The 18,400-nt window shown below is 39.8% G+C and overlaps 1 protein-coding gene across 3 annotated transcripts in view; it reads right to left on the reverse strand.

Moving 5' to 3' along the window:
• ADAMTSL1 (ADAMTS like 1) overlaps window positions 1–18,400 on the reverse strand; it is a 907,410-nt gene that overhangs the window by 90,700 nt on the left and 798,310 nt on the right. For all 3 annotated transcript variants that reach the window (XM_036021558.1, XM_036021557.1, XM_028519737.2), the window contains one exon: window positions 595–723. In XM_036021558.1, coding sequence (XP_035877451.1) covers window positions 595–723 — 129 coding nt within the window. The remainder of the gene's footprint in view (window positions 1–594; window positions 724–18,400) is intronic.

Consider the following 18,400-nt stretch of genomic DNA (forward strand, 5'->3'; position numbering starts at 1 on the left):
CATGATGGCTCCTTAACTGGCCTCCCTGTTCCAGTACTACCTTTCTTCAATCCACTTTATGCACTGCTGGCAGCTTACTCCTCTGGAAGTATGACTCCCAAATGTCACTCTCTTTCTGCCTTGGCCTAAACTCCTTGGCTAAGCATTCAAGGTCTCTCAAGGTGGAGTCGCAACCCACCTCATTAAAGGTTAAGCCCTTCCATATCACTTCGGCACTCTGGGCCCTGGTCAGACCAAAGCACACACTGCTGCTCTTTGATAGTCCTGGGGCTTCCCTACTTCCCTGAATGTTCTCACATGCTTTTCTCCACTTGGAACACTCTTTGCCCCACCACTGCATGCTCACATTCTATGAGTATGCAAGGCTAAGCTAAAAGTCACTGGTTTTTATCTCATCTGTCCCAGTCAGAATTAATCTTTCCTCCTCTAAACTTCTGTCGCACTTTGCAGTTTCAGAGTGACTGAGGTTTATGCCTTTCCCACTATCCCTGAATGCCTGAGAACAGAATTGATGTTTATCTTGGTATCCCCATCTCAGCACAGGGCTCCATTAATATATGAACAAATGAATGAACACATAAATGAATTTCTTACCTGCAACTTGGCAGTTAATGGTCACATTCACCCCCCGCACTGTTTTGATGGTGCTTCCTATATCCAAAGTGACAGCGGGCTCCTTGATGTTGATCACAGTTGTTCGTGATGTTTTCACTAATGGCTTTCCTGAAGATGAGAAGAAATGTGAAATTTTACTGTGTACAGTGGCTGTAGACTTGAGGCATTCCCTTGAATCATGGGATGATGAACGATGAACAACTGGTATACCCAGCCTTTTTCCACCAACCATGTTTTCCTTTGAAGAAATTGTAACTATACAATATAAAAACCATCCATTCACCCACCTTTCTACTTACCACAAAACTGTCAAAAAAAGAACAAGGATTGAAGAATATGAGGATATAGGATGGTATCCAACAAGTTGGATTATTTGTACATTTTTTCATTAAATTAACAAATAACCCTATACATTTCATTTTTAAGAGCTTATTTTTTAAAATTAATCTTTTTACTTTGAGATAATTGTAGATTCACATACAGTTGTAAGACCTACCACAGAGAATTCCTGTGTACCTTCTACCCAGTTTTCCCCAGTGGTAATGTCTTATAAAACTAGAGTGTAACATCATAACAAGGACATTGACACTGATTAAATTAAGTGAAAGAATAATTCCAGCACCACAAGGATCCCGCCTGCTGCCCCCAAGTCCACCTTCATCTTTGGCAACCATTTAATCTGGCCTCCAGTTCTATAATGTTATATAAATGTAATCATATAGTATGTAATCTTTTTTGATTGGCATTTTTTCATTTAGAAAAATTCTCTGGAGATTCTCCCAGGTCTCACATGGTACCATGGTTATGTATATCAATAGTTTGTTCCCTTTTATTGCTGTGTAGTGTTCCACGGTATGGATGTACCACCAGTTTTTTTTTAGCCAGTGACTTGTTGAAAGGCATCTGAGTTGATTAGATTCTGGCTACTCAAATAAAGCTTCTATGAGCATTGCTGTACCAATTTTTGTGTGAACATAGGTATTAATTTCTCTGGGATAAATGCCTAGAAGTATAATTACTAGGTCATATGGTAGCTGCATGTTTAGTTTTTAAAGCCGCTAAACTGTTTTCTGGAGTGGCTGTATCATTTCACATTCCTTTCAGTAATGTATGATCCAGCTCTTCTGCATACTTATTAGCATTTGGTGTTGTCTTTACTTTTAATTTTATCCATTCTGATAGGTGTGTAGTGAAATCTCACTGTGGTTTTAACTTGCATTTCTCTAATGGCTAATGATGTTGAATGTACCTTGATGTGCTTATTTGTCATCCTTACATCTTCTTTGGTAAGATGTCTCTTCATGTCCTTCGATCATTTTCTAATTGGGTTGTTTATTTTTTACTATTGAGTTTTGAGAATTCTTCATATTCTAGATACTAGTACTTTCTTTGATATGAGGTTTGCAAAGATTTTCTCTCAGCCTGTGGCTTTTCTTTTCATTTTCTTAACAGGATCTTTCACAGGGCAAAGTTTCTAACTTTAATAAAGTCTAATTTATCACATTTTCCTTTATGGAACATGCTTTTGATGTTAAGTCTAAGAACTATTTACCTAGACATAGATGCTGAAGATTTTTTCTAAAAGTTTCATAGTTTTACAGCTTACATTTAAGTCTGTGATACATTTTGCATTTATTTTTGTATAAGGTGAGATACTTAGGTCACTGTTCATTTGTTTTTTGCCTATGGATGGCCAATTGCTCCATCACCATTTACTTATTTATTTTTTTAAGCTATATATATGCTTGTGGTTAATTCTAGCATTTAAAGAAAAATTTTAATTGAATTTATTGGGGTGACATTGGTTAATAAAATTATATAGGTTTCAGATGTACAATTCTATATCATCTGTATGTTGTATTGTGTGTTCCACCACCCAAAGTCAAATCTCCTTTGTCACCTTTTATTGAACAAGCTATCTTTCTTTCACTGAATTGCTTTGCATCTTTGTCAAAATTGATTGGATGTATTTTTGTGGATCAATTTCTGTGTTCTCTCTCCTGTCCCATTGACCTATGTGTCTCTCTCAATACCACATGATATTAATTATTATAGCTATACAATTAACCTTGAAATTGAGTAGGCTGATTATCCTTACTTTATAATTTTTTGATATTCTATTGTCTTTCCCTTTCCACATAAATTTAAAATTAACCTTCTCTATAACTATAAAGTCTTGCTGGGATTTTGACAGGAATTACATTAAACCTGTATATCAACTTGGGGAGAACTGACATCTTTACTGTGTTGAGTCTTCCAACCAATGAACCCTGTCTATCTCTCTGTTTGTTTATAGCTCCTTTAATTTCTTTCACCAGAGTTTTGTAGTTTCCAGCATACAAGTCTTGTACATATTTTGTTAGGTTTATACCTAATTATTTTGTATTTTTTTGAGGTATGATAAATTATACTGTATTTTCAATTTCAGTGTTCATTGCTAGTATAGAGAAACAGTTAATTTTTGTTATGTCCTGTGACATTGCTAAACTCACATACTAGTTTTAGAACTTATTTTTGGTAGATCCTTAGTATTTTTTAAGTAGGCAATCATTTCATCTGCAAATAGTTTTATTTCTTCCTATCTGATCTGTATTCCTTTTATTTCCTTTTCTTGCATTATTTCACTAGATAGAACTTCCAGCACCATGTGGAATATGAGTGGTGAAAGTGGGATTTTGGTATGATGAGTGATTTTCAATTGAAATCTGGACATTTTCATATTATGTTATGCAACACTGGATCTTATTTAAACCTTCTGTTTTAGCTGGCTTTCTCTGAAACCACTCAAGTGGTGGTGGGGGGGGGCGCAGGGAGGTGCCATGTCATTTCTATACAGTGAAGGCAGAAGTCCAGCTTCTACACTTGGCCTGCTTTGTCAGCTACATTGGGGATGTGCATTACTGCTGGGCAGGAGTGGGGCTTCCGGCTTCCCACATGGTCCCCACTGACACCGCTTTGGGAGGGCCCTTGTTACCACTGGGTGGTGGGGAAAGTCCTGCAGGAGGGTTTCTTTAGCCCCACCCCAGGTAAGAGGGTAAGGAGGGCCCCTCAGGGTGAGGGTGGAACTCCAGGCTGCCTGTGTGGTCTGTCCTGGTGGGGGGTGGGGATAAAATCTGTCTCCTCTGAGGTGGTATTTGTGGGTTTGCTGGGAACCTCACATCAGTATGATGGGGTGGAGTCTAGGCCCCCCACTCAGCCTTTGTTGGTGTGGGTGGCAACAGACTACGGTGTTTTCTGTGGTGTTTGGAGTAGAGGGGTATTTTCCAAAAGTTTTCTGTCTTGCTAGGCTGCCTCTTTCCTGGTCCTTTGGCTCCAAAGAGCTGGTTTTACTCAGTTTTTTTTTTTTTTTTTCCTGTTCCTGTTTCATTTCCTGGCAGCTGGCTTCTTCAGCTCCAAAGTTGGGATGCAGAAGGCAAAAGGAAATCTGAAGAAAGTCACAATTGTGTTGTTCCTTAGTTCTCAAGGTGTCTAGCCAGTCGGCTTTCTCTTCTCACTATTCAATTTTCAGAAGTTTATTTTATACATAATGTCCATGGATTTCAGTTGTATTTAGCAGGAGGAGTAGAAAAAAGTATATCTATGCCATCTTCCTGGAAGTGGAAATTCTGTGTACGTTACATTTGAATAGACCTTTATCAGCTGCAGATAAAAATCTCATACTTCATGTATACCACCACATAATCCAATGAAAAATTCATTTGTTGAGCACCTTGAGGAAATAAGGTCCACATGAGATCATTTTCATATACCTAAAGCTTAATATTTTTTGTGAGTCAAATGGATTTAATTTTGTTTCAATCCTTTTACAGGCAGGACATTCTACAATGATATTTGTTCTTCTGTGCCTTCATTAACTGTGAAGAAACCCATAATTCAACAATGCCCTTTGGAGTCTTATAACTGCTTTTTATACTTTTTGTTTTCCCCATCATCTTTTTATCCTTTGTTCCTGCTTGCATGGTCACACAGCCTCATATTCAAAGCTGTCTCTCTTTTTTTCACCCCTACTTTTTAAAAATGGTGAAAGCATTTATTATCTTACAAAATGTCCTTTGAGAGGCGGAGCGGGCTCCAGGCCCACAGTGGGGTGACGTGGCCTTAGGGATCCAGGTTCCCGCTGTGACTTGTCAGTGGGTCCTAAGGCTCATCCTAAGGCACATGGTTGCCAGAAGACTTCAATGCGATCCAGAATTCAGCTCCCAGACTCAGGACACTAGAACTTTAACTCCTTATAGTGTAGCTTGGGATAGAAAGATTTTCCAGGCTGTACTACAAGGAGTAGTGTAGCAACCATAGCAATTTCCAAGTTGTAGTTAGTCGTTTTATTTATTTATTCTTGGGTTCCCCACTATGATCACCTTAAGGAATGTAAAATGATTGGCACCTAATACAGAGTCAGAAGTACTAAGGTCGTTATTAGAGATGATAGCCAAATATTTCTAAATTTCCTTTCCTCTGGACACGGAACTTTTTGGTTGAGTAGAGTGATCTGACTAAAAGCTTTGGCCAGTGAGTTTGCTGCATGAATAAATGGTTGCAAGTCTTCTATATGAATTACGAGGTGGGGTTATTTACTGTTTAGGCTCTGGGGAAGGAATTGGTCATATGAGAAAAGACAGAGGTGAGAAATGGCCACTGTGGGAAATGTGATGGGTAGTGTATGTGAATATAAAGATGGATGGATGAGTCTGTTTAATTGTATAATGGAGCACTGAATGTGCATTTGTTGGCCTTTTGAGGTTGATAGTTTTCTGGATCTTTGACTTGGTACCTGGGAACTTGGCCATGGACATTGGTCAGAACCTGCTAATCTCTACGCACATGCCTTATCCTTCATGTTTTTCCAGGTTTGCAGTAAGCATTGGCTACTGGGATAACTCTTATATCCAACATCTTGTGAGACCACCTAAAAAGAAGGCCCCTGAAACCCTGGCCAGGTGGCTCAGTTTGGCTGGAGCATTGTCCTATATACCAAAAGATTGTGGGTTCAATTCTGTCAGGGCCCATACCTACGTTGGAGATTCCATTCCCAGTTGGGGTGCATATGGGATGCAACTGATAGATTTTCTCTCTCTCTCTTTCTCTCCCCTTCTCTGAAATCAATAAACATATCCTCAGATGGAGATTAATAAAGAAGAAGAAGGCCCTTGAAATAAACAGAGGCAAGTGACTGTCTTTCTCCCTACATCTGCTCATTAGCTGAGCAGCCTGAAGTTTTAGGGATTCATTCTTAAAAAGAGTTCCAGTATGCATTCTTGCCAATAGTTTGTGAAAGTGCTTATTTCCCAACATCCTTACCAACACAGTGTCTTATGAAACTTTTTATTTTTGATTAATTTATTTTTATTGTTATTTTTTCCCTTTCCCCTTTTAATTTGCCTTTAGGCACAGAATATTAAACTCATTAGAACTACGCTTAAGGGAAGAAATTTGAGTGAGGTTTGGAGGAGCTCACCTGTGAACATACACATTGGCTCTCTATATCTATTCTGACTGTTTTGTGGTCTTCCCTCTTATTTCACTTACATTCCATATACTTGAGGTTATGTATGACCTTATGTGAAGATGAGTGGTTTTGCATTATGATGGTTTCTGAGAATAATATAGGGCGATAATGTGAGAATCCATCTGGAATGACAGTGAATTAATATCAATACATTTACCTTACCTCTCTCTCCATAAGCTCCCCAGGTCCAACTTGTTACCTTCTGTTAGACCCTAACGCTAGCCAGCCTCTGTGTTGCTATAACCAAAACTGGCTGGACTGTAGCATACCCTAACTGGCCTCCTTGCTTCTACTCTTCTTCCACTATGGTCTCTTCTCAAGACAGACAGAGTGATCTTTCTAAAACTGAATCAGATCACAGAATTTCTCTGTTTGAATTATCCAGAGCTTTTTCAGTGCAATAAGCACATTGTCTCAAGCTCCTCTTCATGACCAAACATTCCCTACCTGTTCAGGTCCAGCTCTGCATCTCCCTGGCACCTTGAGGCCACACTCCCAGCAACCACTATGCTTCAGCCACACTGGCTGTCTGCTTCTTCTTCCAGAACATCAGCATGTTTGTCCTTGCTGTGCCCTTCCCCTGACACCATCTACCTGCAGACATCTGCATAACTCTGTTCCTTTGGTCTTTCATGCCGCTGTGCAAATACCACCTCCTAGGGGGGCCTTTCCTAACCACCTCGTCTAAAACATGCACCCTTTTACTCCTTACCAGTCATCACCAATTTTATAAGCACTAGAACTATCAGAATTTACCTGACTTATTTGTGTGTTCTTTGCCTCCTGCCCCTCACCATGTAACCTCCGTAAAAGCAGGGATCACATCTTCCTCCTTCGTTTCTTTTATCCTATCACCTAGTCCTGGCACACAAAATGTTCTCAGTCAATATCCAGTTAATGCATATATGTGTGCATATGGTATGCTCTGTGCATTATCTGATTTTTTTTCATAACAACTCTGAGAGGGAGGCAATGACTTTTTGTCTTTTGTATGGACAAGGCTCAGAAAGGCCCATGGTTTGTCCAAGGCCAGAGGGAGCAAACAAGTATAGGCCTGAATGAGACCCCAGAACTTTGACCTAAAGTCCGGTGCTTATAATTGAGGATCCCAAATCCCTGTCTATGGATAGGCCACCTCAGAACTCCCAGGGCACTTGTTAAAAACATAATCTGTTCTGTTATAATAGTTGCCTCACAATGTAATAAAAACAATGGTGCCAGTGGGGAGAAGCAGGTTAGGGACCAGAGGGTTTCAGGCTCACAATTACTGAGTTATATTTCCTATAGGAATTTTAATAATAAAGGCGGTTTTTATAGCTGCAAGTGTATAGCTATAAAATTCAAATGTCACTGAATTAAATCCAGCACTTAATTAATTACATTGAGCTTTAGCTGAAAAGTAATGGCCTCTTGTCTTGCCATTGGAGGGGCTGCTATGAGCACAGGCTACTTTATGGTCTTACCTTCACGATCCATTGTTCAGACAAAGCACAAGGTTATCCAAGTATTTAGAATTCATTGAAATTTATAATGGAAACAGTGTTTCATAATCAATTGACCTGCTCACATTTATTAGAAAAAGCCTGTATATATTATTGAGTCCCACTCTAGACCTATTAAAGCTGAATCTCAGGTGGCACGATGGAAGCTGTAATCTCTGTTGTTAACAAGTTCCTGGGTGATTGTGATAAGCAACCAGGTTTGAAAATCAATGGATTGTATTGTTTTAGTTTTTCTTGACCCAGTTTCTCTGATTCCTGGTGAGAGCTGAGGAGATTTCTTTTTGCGAGACCACTAGTTCTCTACCAGAAAATTTCAATTTGGAACTCTCATTTAATGGCCAACTAAAAACAACAACAGCAAAAATAAGCCCATTTTAGATCACCTTTATAGTCACCTAATGGGTATTGCTGGGTAATGCCATGCCTGTTCTTGTGTTCAGTCATAATCACATTAACTAGTATTACTTTAATAATGTAGTTAACTAAAAAGAAAAAGTAGAGATGCAAAGAGGCAGTGAAGTGATAAACAGTATGTTTGTGCTAAGAGACTCCTAAACAAAGGTCTTGCTATGCCCCACCAAAAAGACTTTCACGTGAGACAAAACAGAAACAAGTGCTGGTTGTGCAAGGCCACAGTCACAGAGCCCCCGGGAGTGGCACCTCCGCCGTCAGGTAGGAACGCATCACCCATAGCCATTCCATTTCTGCAAACCAGCCTGAGCCCGCAGATTGAATTCGTTTATGAAAATTGACAGGGTTTGTAGATTACTCTCTCAGTTAATCTGTAAATCTGTGTTATAGTGGAATGAAAGCTATATTCAGAAGATTATCCCTAATTTTACATCTGTATAAATTCAAGAAAAACAAGGAAATGGAAACAAAGGCAAGCCTTTCAATTTATTGGACTTGATAGGAGGAATCAAACCTGCCCCAGAGAGTCAGACCCTGAAGCGGAAGTATTAAGAGAATCATTTTTGTTCAGTTTCTTCAGACCTCTTGACTTTCAGATTCTGGTTCCAAAAGAAGTAACATGGAACAGGAGAAATAGAGCCTCACTAGTAAGCAAGGGTGATCCTTGTACAAGGCGCAAGCCTGAGATGTAGCTACAACATGAGTCTCAGGTATCCAGTGATGTGGAGACAGGTCATCTTGTGGTGGCCTTACAGCAGAGGCGTTGAGTCCGCCAGGCACACCCTGACCAGGAAGCGATGGAGGAGCAGCCCCTGGAGCAGATGTGCAGAGATGCGTCCTGTGTACAGTCTGGGCTCTGGCTCACACCCCTTTCCCTTAAGTGTGACTCTGGGGAAAACCAAGTCCAATGGGACATCTGAACCTATATGCTTGTACAATATCTTTGGCCCAGTGTGAATGTGGCTGAGAGAGGAGCCAGAAGAGACCAGAGGTTTGTTTTTCTGAGTGCAGCCAAGAACAGACAGCATTACGAGTAACTTTTTCTTAGGGCCCAAGTCCAGGCCTCTGCTGATAGAAAGTTTGCTTTCAACAGCATGGTGCCTTCCATTTTAGAAGCCATGCCAGAGACTGATTTGCTATTAACCAAACCCTTTTCTTCTTCTTCCTGGGCTCACGGCTGGGGTGTTTCCCAGCCCCTTTGCTCAGGTGTGGGAACGGCATTCCTGCAGATGGAACGTGTGCAGAAATGAAGTGCGCCGCTTGACCCGGACCATGAAAACCGGCTGTGCAATAATTCTAGGCTTTATTTGAGGAAGAAATGATCTGTCATATTTTAGCCATCTTATATTTATGATTTTGCTTGTTACAGTATTATCCAATGATAATCCAGGTTTAATGAATATTTGCTCACTTATTGAAGGAATGAGTGAAATGGGTCTTCTTTTAATTCCCCTAACAAGTCACAAATGTCCAGTGAAGTGGTCCTTCACTCTCCTTAGCCATCAAAAATGAATCGAACCTAATCAACAAAAAAACAGCAAGCAAAATAGAACCAGAGACATGGAAATAAAGAACAAACTGACAGTGACCAAAGGGGAGTGGGGAGGGGGATAGCAGGGGAAAGAAGGGGAAGGGTCAAGTCAAGGAACATGTACAAAGGATCCATGGACAAGACAACAGGGATGGGGAGAGATTGAGTGTGGGAGGTAGGTAGTGAGTAGGGCAGGGGAGAGTTATGGGGAGGAAATGGCAACAATTTTAACTGAACAATAGAAAAATTAAAAAAAAGAATTGTATTTCAAAAAGTTCAGGTTCCCACTGTTCAGCTAGAGGCGATATAGGCCAGGAAGTGTGCGTGTGTGCTCATCCTGCAGGAGGACAAGGGGACTTGTTGGAGAGGACCAGACACTGGGCAGTGGCAGATGCAAGGACTGACGGCATGCAGCAGGCAGGCCTGGAGATGACTGAGAGCTCCAGAAAGAATCAATAAATGGCAAATTGGGTGAGGGTGTGACCCAGCGCTCAATTCAAGAGAAAGGTGAATGAGATAGTGATGTTCACTAATTAAAATATTTGACTATACAGCAATGAGGTGCTAGAAATTTCACAAACTTTCATAACCTAAAACTAAGCAATTGTATAAATCAAGACTTAATTGTATACCTTGTATAAATTTATAAAATGGTATAAATCCAGATTTGATCAATGGATAATGATCTGCAATCAGTAAGAATATCAAAGCAATGCCTTAAGAAATGGTAGCTTCTGCTTATAATATAATTAATTAGGATAGGTCCCTCACAAGGGCCACTGGAGTTAAATCTGTGAAAACTCCCTGAAAGGAGACTTCCCAGGTGAAGAAGTTAAAACCTCGTAAGTTATGTTTAAGGAACCATGATCATTGTGAACCTTTGAAACTCTTATCAATAATAACTACATCTTATATAACTGAGTCACTAATGATGGATACTGTTAACGTTCAGTTACATTTCTTCCTGGCCAGAAACTTTTTGGGATCTGGCTACCTGGCGATTTCAACAAGAGTGACTTTGTTACAGATAATAGTCATATTAAAATGCATAATTTTTTTAAAAGTCTGGTTCTCCTTCCAAATGCCTTTCCCATTTTGTAGCTCAGAAATTTTAACTCCATCCTGTCCTGCTTGCTCTCTCGCAAGGTCTCCTTCACGTCCACCGCCTGCCTCCTGAGTCAGCACTGGCCCGTCAGTCAGCTGTGTGTGCTCTGCGCTCTTTATCCCCACTAGTCTGCTGAGAACTTTTCCTCTCATTGGTTATTTTTCTGAAGATATTGCAGAAGCTGTGCTTTGCCATCTAGTCATCTATTCTCCCAAATATAAAGGAAGTAAATTTGCAAATGCTAAAGTTTCAGGTAAGGAGAGATGATGGCTGTGCTTCATGTGTATGTGAGAGGTTGTAGAACTCAGGTTGCAGGAGACCCCAGTGTGTGTCCCAGTGAAACCCTCTGTGTACAGTAAGGACATGGGTTTGTACTTCTGAATCTGGTTCTAGATTTTGTGGTGAGGCAAATTCCCTAGAATCTTACTTATTTTATTATTATAATAATCTCCTTTTTTTAGTAATAGCAAAAATAAATATTTTTCTCCTATCCAAATCATCACATGGTTTTTAGTTAGTGTAATCTAGTAAAATAGATTGTTATTATACTTTGAGTAACACTGACTATATCTGGGAAAGGAGAGGTAATATATGACCAGAGAATACAGAAAATGTAAGATTTAACCAGAGGCTACTTTTCCAGTTTATATTCAGGGCACAGCCATATAAAGCCTGAAAAAAATGATTAAAAATGTAACCTAGTTGGGCTCAGTTAAAAATGGAGAGATTAAAAAAAAGTGTGTGTGTGAGTGTTTGGGTTTCACTTACTTGGTCTATCAACATTAGATTTGCATTTTTCTTTGGCAACAATCAGATGAAAATGAGCTGTGTTCGTCAGGCAGGGTGTGTGGTAGGCAGAATAATTGCCCTCCAGACAGGTCTACACCTCAATCGCTGGAACCTGTGACTATGTTGGATTACATGGCAAAAGGGAACTAAGGTTGCAAAATGGAATTAAGATACCTAATGAGCTGCCTTTAACATAAAAAGATTATCCTAAATTATCTATGTGGGCCTAGTTTAATCACATGAGCTCTTTTTAAAATTAAAACAAAAAGTATTTTAAGCTCTTAAAATCAGAAGACAGAGACAGAAGAGTTTGTCAGAGAGGCAACCTGAGAAAGACTGCACCCACCACTGCCAGCTTTGAAGATAGAGGAAGAGGACCAAGAGCTCAGGAAAGCAGTGGTCTCTAGAAGCTGGGAATGAGAGTCAGGTTATAGCCAGAAAGAAAACTGGGACCTTAGTCCTAGGTCACAAGGAGCTAAGTTCTGCCCACAACCCCATGGGCAGGGAAAGCATTCTCTTCTAGGGCTTTCAGAAAGGAATGCAGCCCATTGACATCTTGATCTTTTCCTGGTGAGACTACTGGGCTTCTGACCCACAGAACTGAGAGAGAATATATTCGTGTTGTTTTAACAATCTAAACTTTTGGTAATTTGTTATGGCAGCAATAAGAAACTAATGCAAAGGTTATAAGCCCTTTCTACATCACTGAAGTTGTCACTACAACAAAGAAGACATATACATGAGTAGTAAGCACATGAAAAGATGTTTGACATCATTAGCCATTAAGGAAATACACCATATTTTTCAGACTATAAGGTGCACCCCCCTCAATTTGGGAGTAATAATGGTTGTTAATGCTGCTGTTAAGCATCTACATTTACATTTACATTGGTGAAATATTGTGTTATTTATGTTATTAAATATTTTACCACATTTTTTGCTTCAAAATTTTTTTCCCTATTTTCCTCCTCTAAAATCCCTAGGTGTGTCTTATGGTCCAAAAAATGCAATAAATTAAAGTCACAATGAACTCTCCACTTCACATCCCTGAGGATGGACAGAAAGAAAATGGCAGCAAATGTTGGTGGAATATAGAGAAACTGGCACCTTCATACATTCCTGGTAGGAATGTAAAATAGTGTGGCCACTTTGGAAAGTAACTGGCAGTTTCTCTAAAAGTTAAACATAAATGTGTCACATGACTCAGCAATTCCACCTCTATGCATATATACCTGAGAAATAAAAACATATGTCCACATCATAATTTGCCCATGAATATTCATTGCAGCATTATTCCTAACAGCTAAAAAGTGGAAACAACCTACATGCCCATCAACTGATGAATGATGAGTATAATGTGGCATATTCACACAATGGATTATTATTCCACCATAAACAGCAATGTAGCATACATGCTATACAATACAGATGAACCTTGAAAACACTGTGCTAAGTGAAAGAAAGCAGTAACAAAGGCCCATGTATTGCATGATGAATAGTCAGCTATATGGAGATGTAGTATATTACTGGTAGCCTACCTATGGCTGGTGGGAGTGGGGGTGGGGTGGGGAGTGATGGCTAAGGGGTGTGGAGTTTATTTATGGAAAAATAAAAATACTCTAAGATTGGTGGTGGTGATGGATACACAATCTGCATGTACTTAAAGACACTGAATTGTATTCTTTAAATGGCTGAATTGTCATAGTGTGTGAACTATACCTCAATAAAGTTTTTTTTGAATTATCACCTTAGGTTTTAGTGATTGGTATACAACTTAAAAAATTTGCTTAAAAATCACGGAGTTGCACACTTAAGTTGGTTAATTTTATGGTATGTAAATTATTCCTCAATAAAACAGAAAGAAGTTTTAATCTGATTTAACCTTTCCTTGATGATTCAGGGTCAGCATTGTGACTACTCATTAATTATCTTGCACAAAAATTGAGAAGGAATTGGAATTTCTTTGCCCTTGTGATTCGGGTTGTCAATGCATCTGCAGTATTTATATCACAGGCCGTTAGTACCATGGAGGTGGGTAGGGCTTAGACTGCCCTTCTCTGAACATTCCCAGGCTGCATGGCTTCCCTCTTCTCCATCCATTTCCTCAAGATAATTTTTGCCAATGACACGTGTCAGTTTACTCAGGTTATCTCTTCTAATTATTCAATTGAAGTCGATTATTCTTCAAGAGACTAAGGCAGCAAGGGATGCTGTCACAACTTCTTTAGCATGTTCTGCTGCAGAGTTTTGGACAAGGGACCCTGCACCTAGCACAGCTGTGTGATGCTGCAGCCTCTCCTAGAAGCAATTAACCAAGGATGTGGCAGGTCCCACTTGTTCTCCAACCACCCAAGTTTCCCTCATTCTATTGGATAGCTGTGGGATTTACTCTTTCAGAATTTGAGATGAGTTAGCTTGGACCATTTGTTTTTCCTGTTTGTTTCCTATAGTCTACTGGGAAATTGAGGAAGTTGGATCTTCTTGCTATAATTTTATACATTTAACCTAACTTCTGTAACAGCCAAGAGTCATTTGTGGGCATGCTACACATGTGTACATATTGAGGAAAACTTAAGGGCCTAGGTACTCAGTATTCTAGCAGATAATGAGGTTCCTTGATGGCAACTTGAATCAGTCAATGGCCATTAATTACCCTGTTATTCAGAGTTCCATTAGGAACACAGCCAAACTTGTCTGCCTTTGCCTCTGATCTAGTGCACTGAAATAAACCTCCCTCTGTCAGCCTTTGCCACCGATGACAAGGCCCTCTCTGAGCCAAATGCTCTGTGAAGCCAAATCTTCCTTGGTTAAGAGAATTGCTGGAAGAAAAAAAATCCAGAAATGCCAATTTAAAATGACTTACATTATAAATAGCTTACAAACCTGCTTGTCTTTTATTGCAGCTACTAAATCATGGTGGGGAAGGAAAAGGAAAAAAAAGAATTTCAAAAACAATTACCACTTATTTTTATTTTCCCAGAGAGGTTTCTGTGATCTCTTTATTAGACACAATATGTGTCAGCTATTCAACTCATAAAAAAAAAAACAACAGAAAAACATGCCAGGAAAGGAGAAATATTTTCTGTTTCTCCCTTCCTGTGAAATCTTTGAATGAGCTCATCTGTGTTCTCCCCTTTCAATGGAAGAGATGCTTGTCCCTCAGCCCTCATCTTCTCATTTTCCATTGATGATGTCAGGCAGGCCTTATAGTATCTCTTTTGTGATCTTATAAAATCAATGACAACCAAAAACATTTCCCTTCTGGCCATGACTTCATCAGTGGTCCACACCTGGACAGGCCTCATCTGCATTGGTAAGTAGAGCTGAACTCCACCGATCCAGACTGAAGCAATTTACCAGGAAACTACTGCTTTCCTTCAAAATGCTGCCCACACCATTCAGATTTGGAATATTTTTGAGCATCCTGGCCAAGTGCTGAATTGCACTAGTCAAGGTGGCTCTCCAATCTTTGTACCTATCTGTGTATGCATCAGAAGCTCTTCTCTACTCGTGCTGTTCTTGCCTGGACGCAAAGTAATCACTACTCCAAAATCTTAGAGACATTTTGGTGACATTTTGGTGATATTCTTATATCTGAACTGCTGTATGTTACTCTCATCTACATCATGAGCAGTGAAACAGGTACTCAATTAAGTCAATTTAGGACAGAAAGGAATTTTGTGCCACTGGGTCTACATGGCCATGAGTTCCAGGAGCCAGGGAGGTAGAAAGGGAAACACTGGCCATCTCCATGCCCAGAAACACTCGCCAAGTGACACTTGCCAAGTACTCTCAAAGCTCTGTGACTTAAGAGATAAAATCAATACATAATGGATAAGTTTGGGGAGAAGCAAAAGGCACAAAAGACAAAATTTTACAGGCCCCAAGAGAGCAGAGAAAGGAAGGCTTGACTGTATCAGTGTATGTAAAACTAAATGTGTTTACATGTTTAAATAGTGTACAAATTGGAGGGAGAGTAGCAATAAACCTACAATGCATCTGAAAGGCAGACGTGGCAAAACTCACTTAATTCAGAAGATGAGGCAATTTGACGGGAGAGGTCTAGCTGTGGATCAGGGAGAGTTCATCAAGCCTCCCTTCCTGTGGTCCATGTGAAATATGCTTTGTTACTAGTGACCTCCCTTGCTGTAACCAATTTTCAGATGACTAATTCAGTCTTTCCAGTTGCAACTGAGACCTGGAGACCCTGAGACACAGAGAGGTCTACAAAGGGTTTGTGAACATTCTGGTCTCTGAAAAAGAATCTTCCTCACTGTAAAATTATTTTGGCTTTGTTTTGTGCATTATTCTCACAATAATAGTAGCTGATATTCATCCAGTGCTTGCTATATACCCGACACAAGTATAAGCATTTTACATGATGAAAGTATTTAATCTCCACAAGAACCCTCTGAGTCAAGCACTATTATTGTCACCATTTTACGAATAAAGGAGCTGAGTCAGAGAGTACAAAGGAGCTGCTCAGGGTTATATACCTAAGGAAGTGACAGAGCCAGGATTCAAATCTAGAACACAAGGCTCCAGAGCCTGCAGGTTTAACTGCCATGCTATACCTGTGCTTGTGAATTATTATAACAAATTTTCCTGCATCTGGGCAACTCAGGTGCATTGGCAAGACTAAAACCCATACATACCTTATGAAATCATGGGAGCACTTGAGCACTTTGAGCCTCAAAGGATTTTTCCCTATATGGCCTATATTTTCCCTTTTTGGCCTATATTCATACTGAACTGAAGGTAAAAATCTCTGCAATATCTTTAAAAGCACAGAAACATTGAGATTTACCATAAGGAATTGATTGCAAGTGAGCAGAATCAGTTCCTAAGTTCATACTTGAAAAATTTCAGTGTGAAGACTTATAGTGAAAAATACATGGAAGTAAAGTTGGACTAATGTTTTACACATTTTAGAATTGCTTTCAGGATGTGTTTCATTTTAGAAAAGCTAGAGAAAAGACAGAAAACATTTATTGAGTGTGAACTATGTGCCTGGCATTGGGCTAAGTGCTTTTTCATGAATGCAATCTTCCTTGACCTCACGACGGTCCATTAAAATATTATTAATTTCATTCTTATGGATGAGAACAAAGGCTCATTGAGATTTTACACTTTGTTTGTGATTACACAGCTAATGAGCAGGATAATTGGTTACTAAGCAAACTTAGTAATGCCCAATTCCCCAATCCACATGCCTAATTTAGGTTATAGCTTATACAGTGCCATGCAGGATCTTGATGTAGCCATTTGAAGGAAGTTGTAATCTCTTGATTCTAGGTAGTGATGAGTGCATCTATTGCCTTCACTAGCCTCTAAACATTATGGAGCACAAAACTCACGCCTTACTTATTGCTATGTGTCAACAATACTTGGCAAAGGGTAAGCTCAAAACAGTAGTGGGTGAGTACCTTAATACTGTGAATGTGGATATTGACACAGGGATAGATGATAATTCCATGTAAATACACAAATACAGCCTTAAGGTGATGTATACATTTAAGCCTTCATTTTTTGAGGGACTGTTTGGCAGATCTGTCAGTGGACCTGAACAAACCCTACCACTGAAGCACAAGACAAAGCTCCTTAAGCCCTGGGTGTGGTGTTTTGTGATCTACCTCACCCGGCAGCCCCTTTTCCCCCCTTCTCCGGTGCCTCTCTGGCTGCTGTCTCTCTTTTCTGGCTTTGAACCTTTTGGCAGCCTCCAATAGCTCCTCTTCAAAGAGCCGAAGACAAGTCTGATATTTCAATTGCCTTGCTTAATTCCAGACAGGTTTCCATTAATCATATTAAATTCAGGTGAACAAAGGGTGTTTAGTTTGTGACAGAGCTGAATGGTATCTGGATAAATATAAACAAGAGACTTAATCCTGAAAGAGCCACTATTTGCCCAGGACTGGAGAAATGTCAGCAGTGTCCCTGCTAAGGGAGGTCGGAGGGTGGAAAGCAGAAGAGAGTTAACAACGCTGGTGCTGAGCATCTGGACTCTGTATTAAAGAGGGGAATAAAGCTTATGACTGGAATACATTAGGAGAAAAGCAAATGTTCTATTCACAAAAAAAATAGGCATTAATAATATCAGTCTTTAATCCACCCCAGGGCTCCTTAGCTTGCCTTATTCACTGTTGACTTTCATCTTCTCTGTAAAGCCTCCTGCTAAAGGGCCCTTCTCAGATCAGCTTTAGGTCACAAGGGCATAAATACAGTTGCTAAACAGATATGCAAGGGAGTAGCATGTGTGACTGGAAAACAATGTGACAACATAATCCCAGCATGGACTGATGAGGTCAGTGTGGGGTGATGTTGGTTTTTCTAGCATCTACTGAATCATCTGATGGGAGTAACAATTGAAAAGAATAAATACAAACACGTGCAACATACCCCCACCAAGCTGCTTGGCCCAGATCCGAGGAAAAGGATCCTGTTTTGGTAGGACCAGTGGGGAAATGGAGGGAACAATGAGCTGGGAGTTAGTGGACCTTAGTTTGCTTCTTTTCTTCACCACTAGCTGAGCAGCTGTGTGACTCCAGGATCACTGAGCTCTGAGAAATAAGGGCACAGGTCCAACGGGTATGTATCTAAGGTCTCTTTTTAATTTCAAAGGCAAGGATTTGTAAGAGAGGTTTTATAAAAGTGCTCTACTATAAGATCATGACCTTGGGAGACATTGTAATCTAAATTTTATTTTTTTAAGTCGTCATGTATAGAATGTTTTACCTAACATCGATGGATAAAGGCAAAGCATTGGCAGGTGCATCAGAGCAAGAGGTTGAAGTAAAACAGAATCAGGGAGAACACTCTGTGGCTTCAAACCATGACCACAGAATTCCAGTTCCCTGTGGGTGTTAAAGTCTTCTTTGCAATGAGTGTAACAAGGAGAAATGACAGGGTCCCACAAGAGCATTCAATAATCTCAGGTCATGATT

Source organism: Phyllostomus discolor, chromosome 3 (assembly GCF_004126475.2).
Source record: "Phyllostomus discolor isolate MPI-MPIP mPhyDis1 chromosome 3, mPhyDis1.pri.v3, whole genome shotgun sequence".
Classification (NCBI taxonomy): Eukaryota; Metazoa; Chordata; class Mammalia; order Chiroptera; family Phyllostomidae; genus Phyllostomus; species Phyllostomus discolor.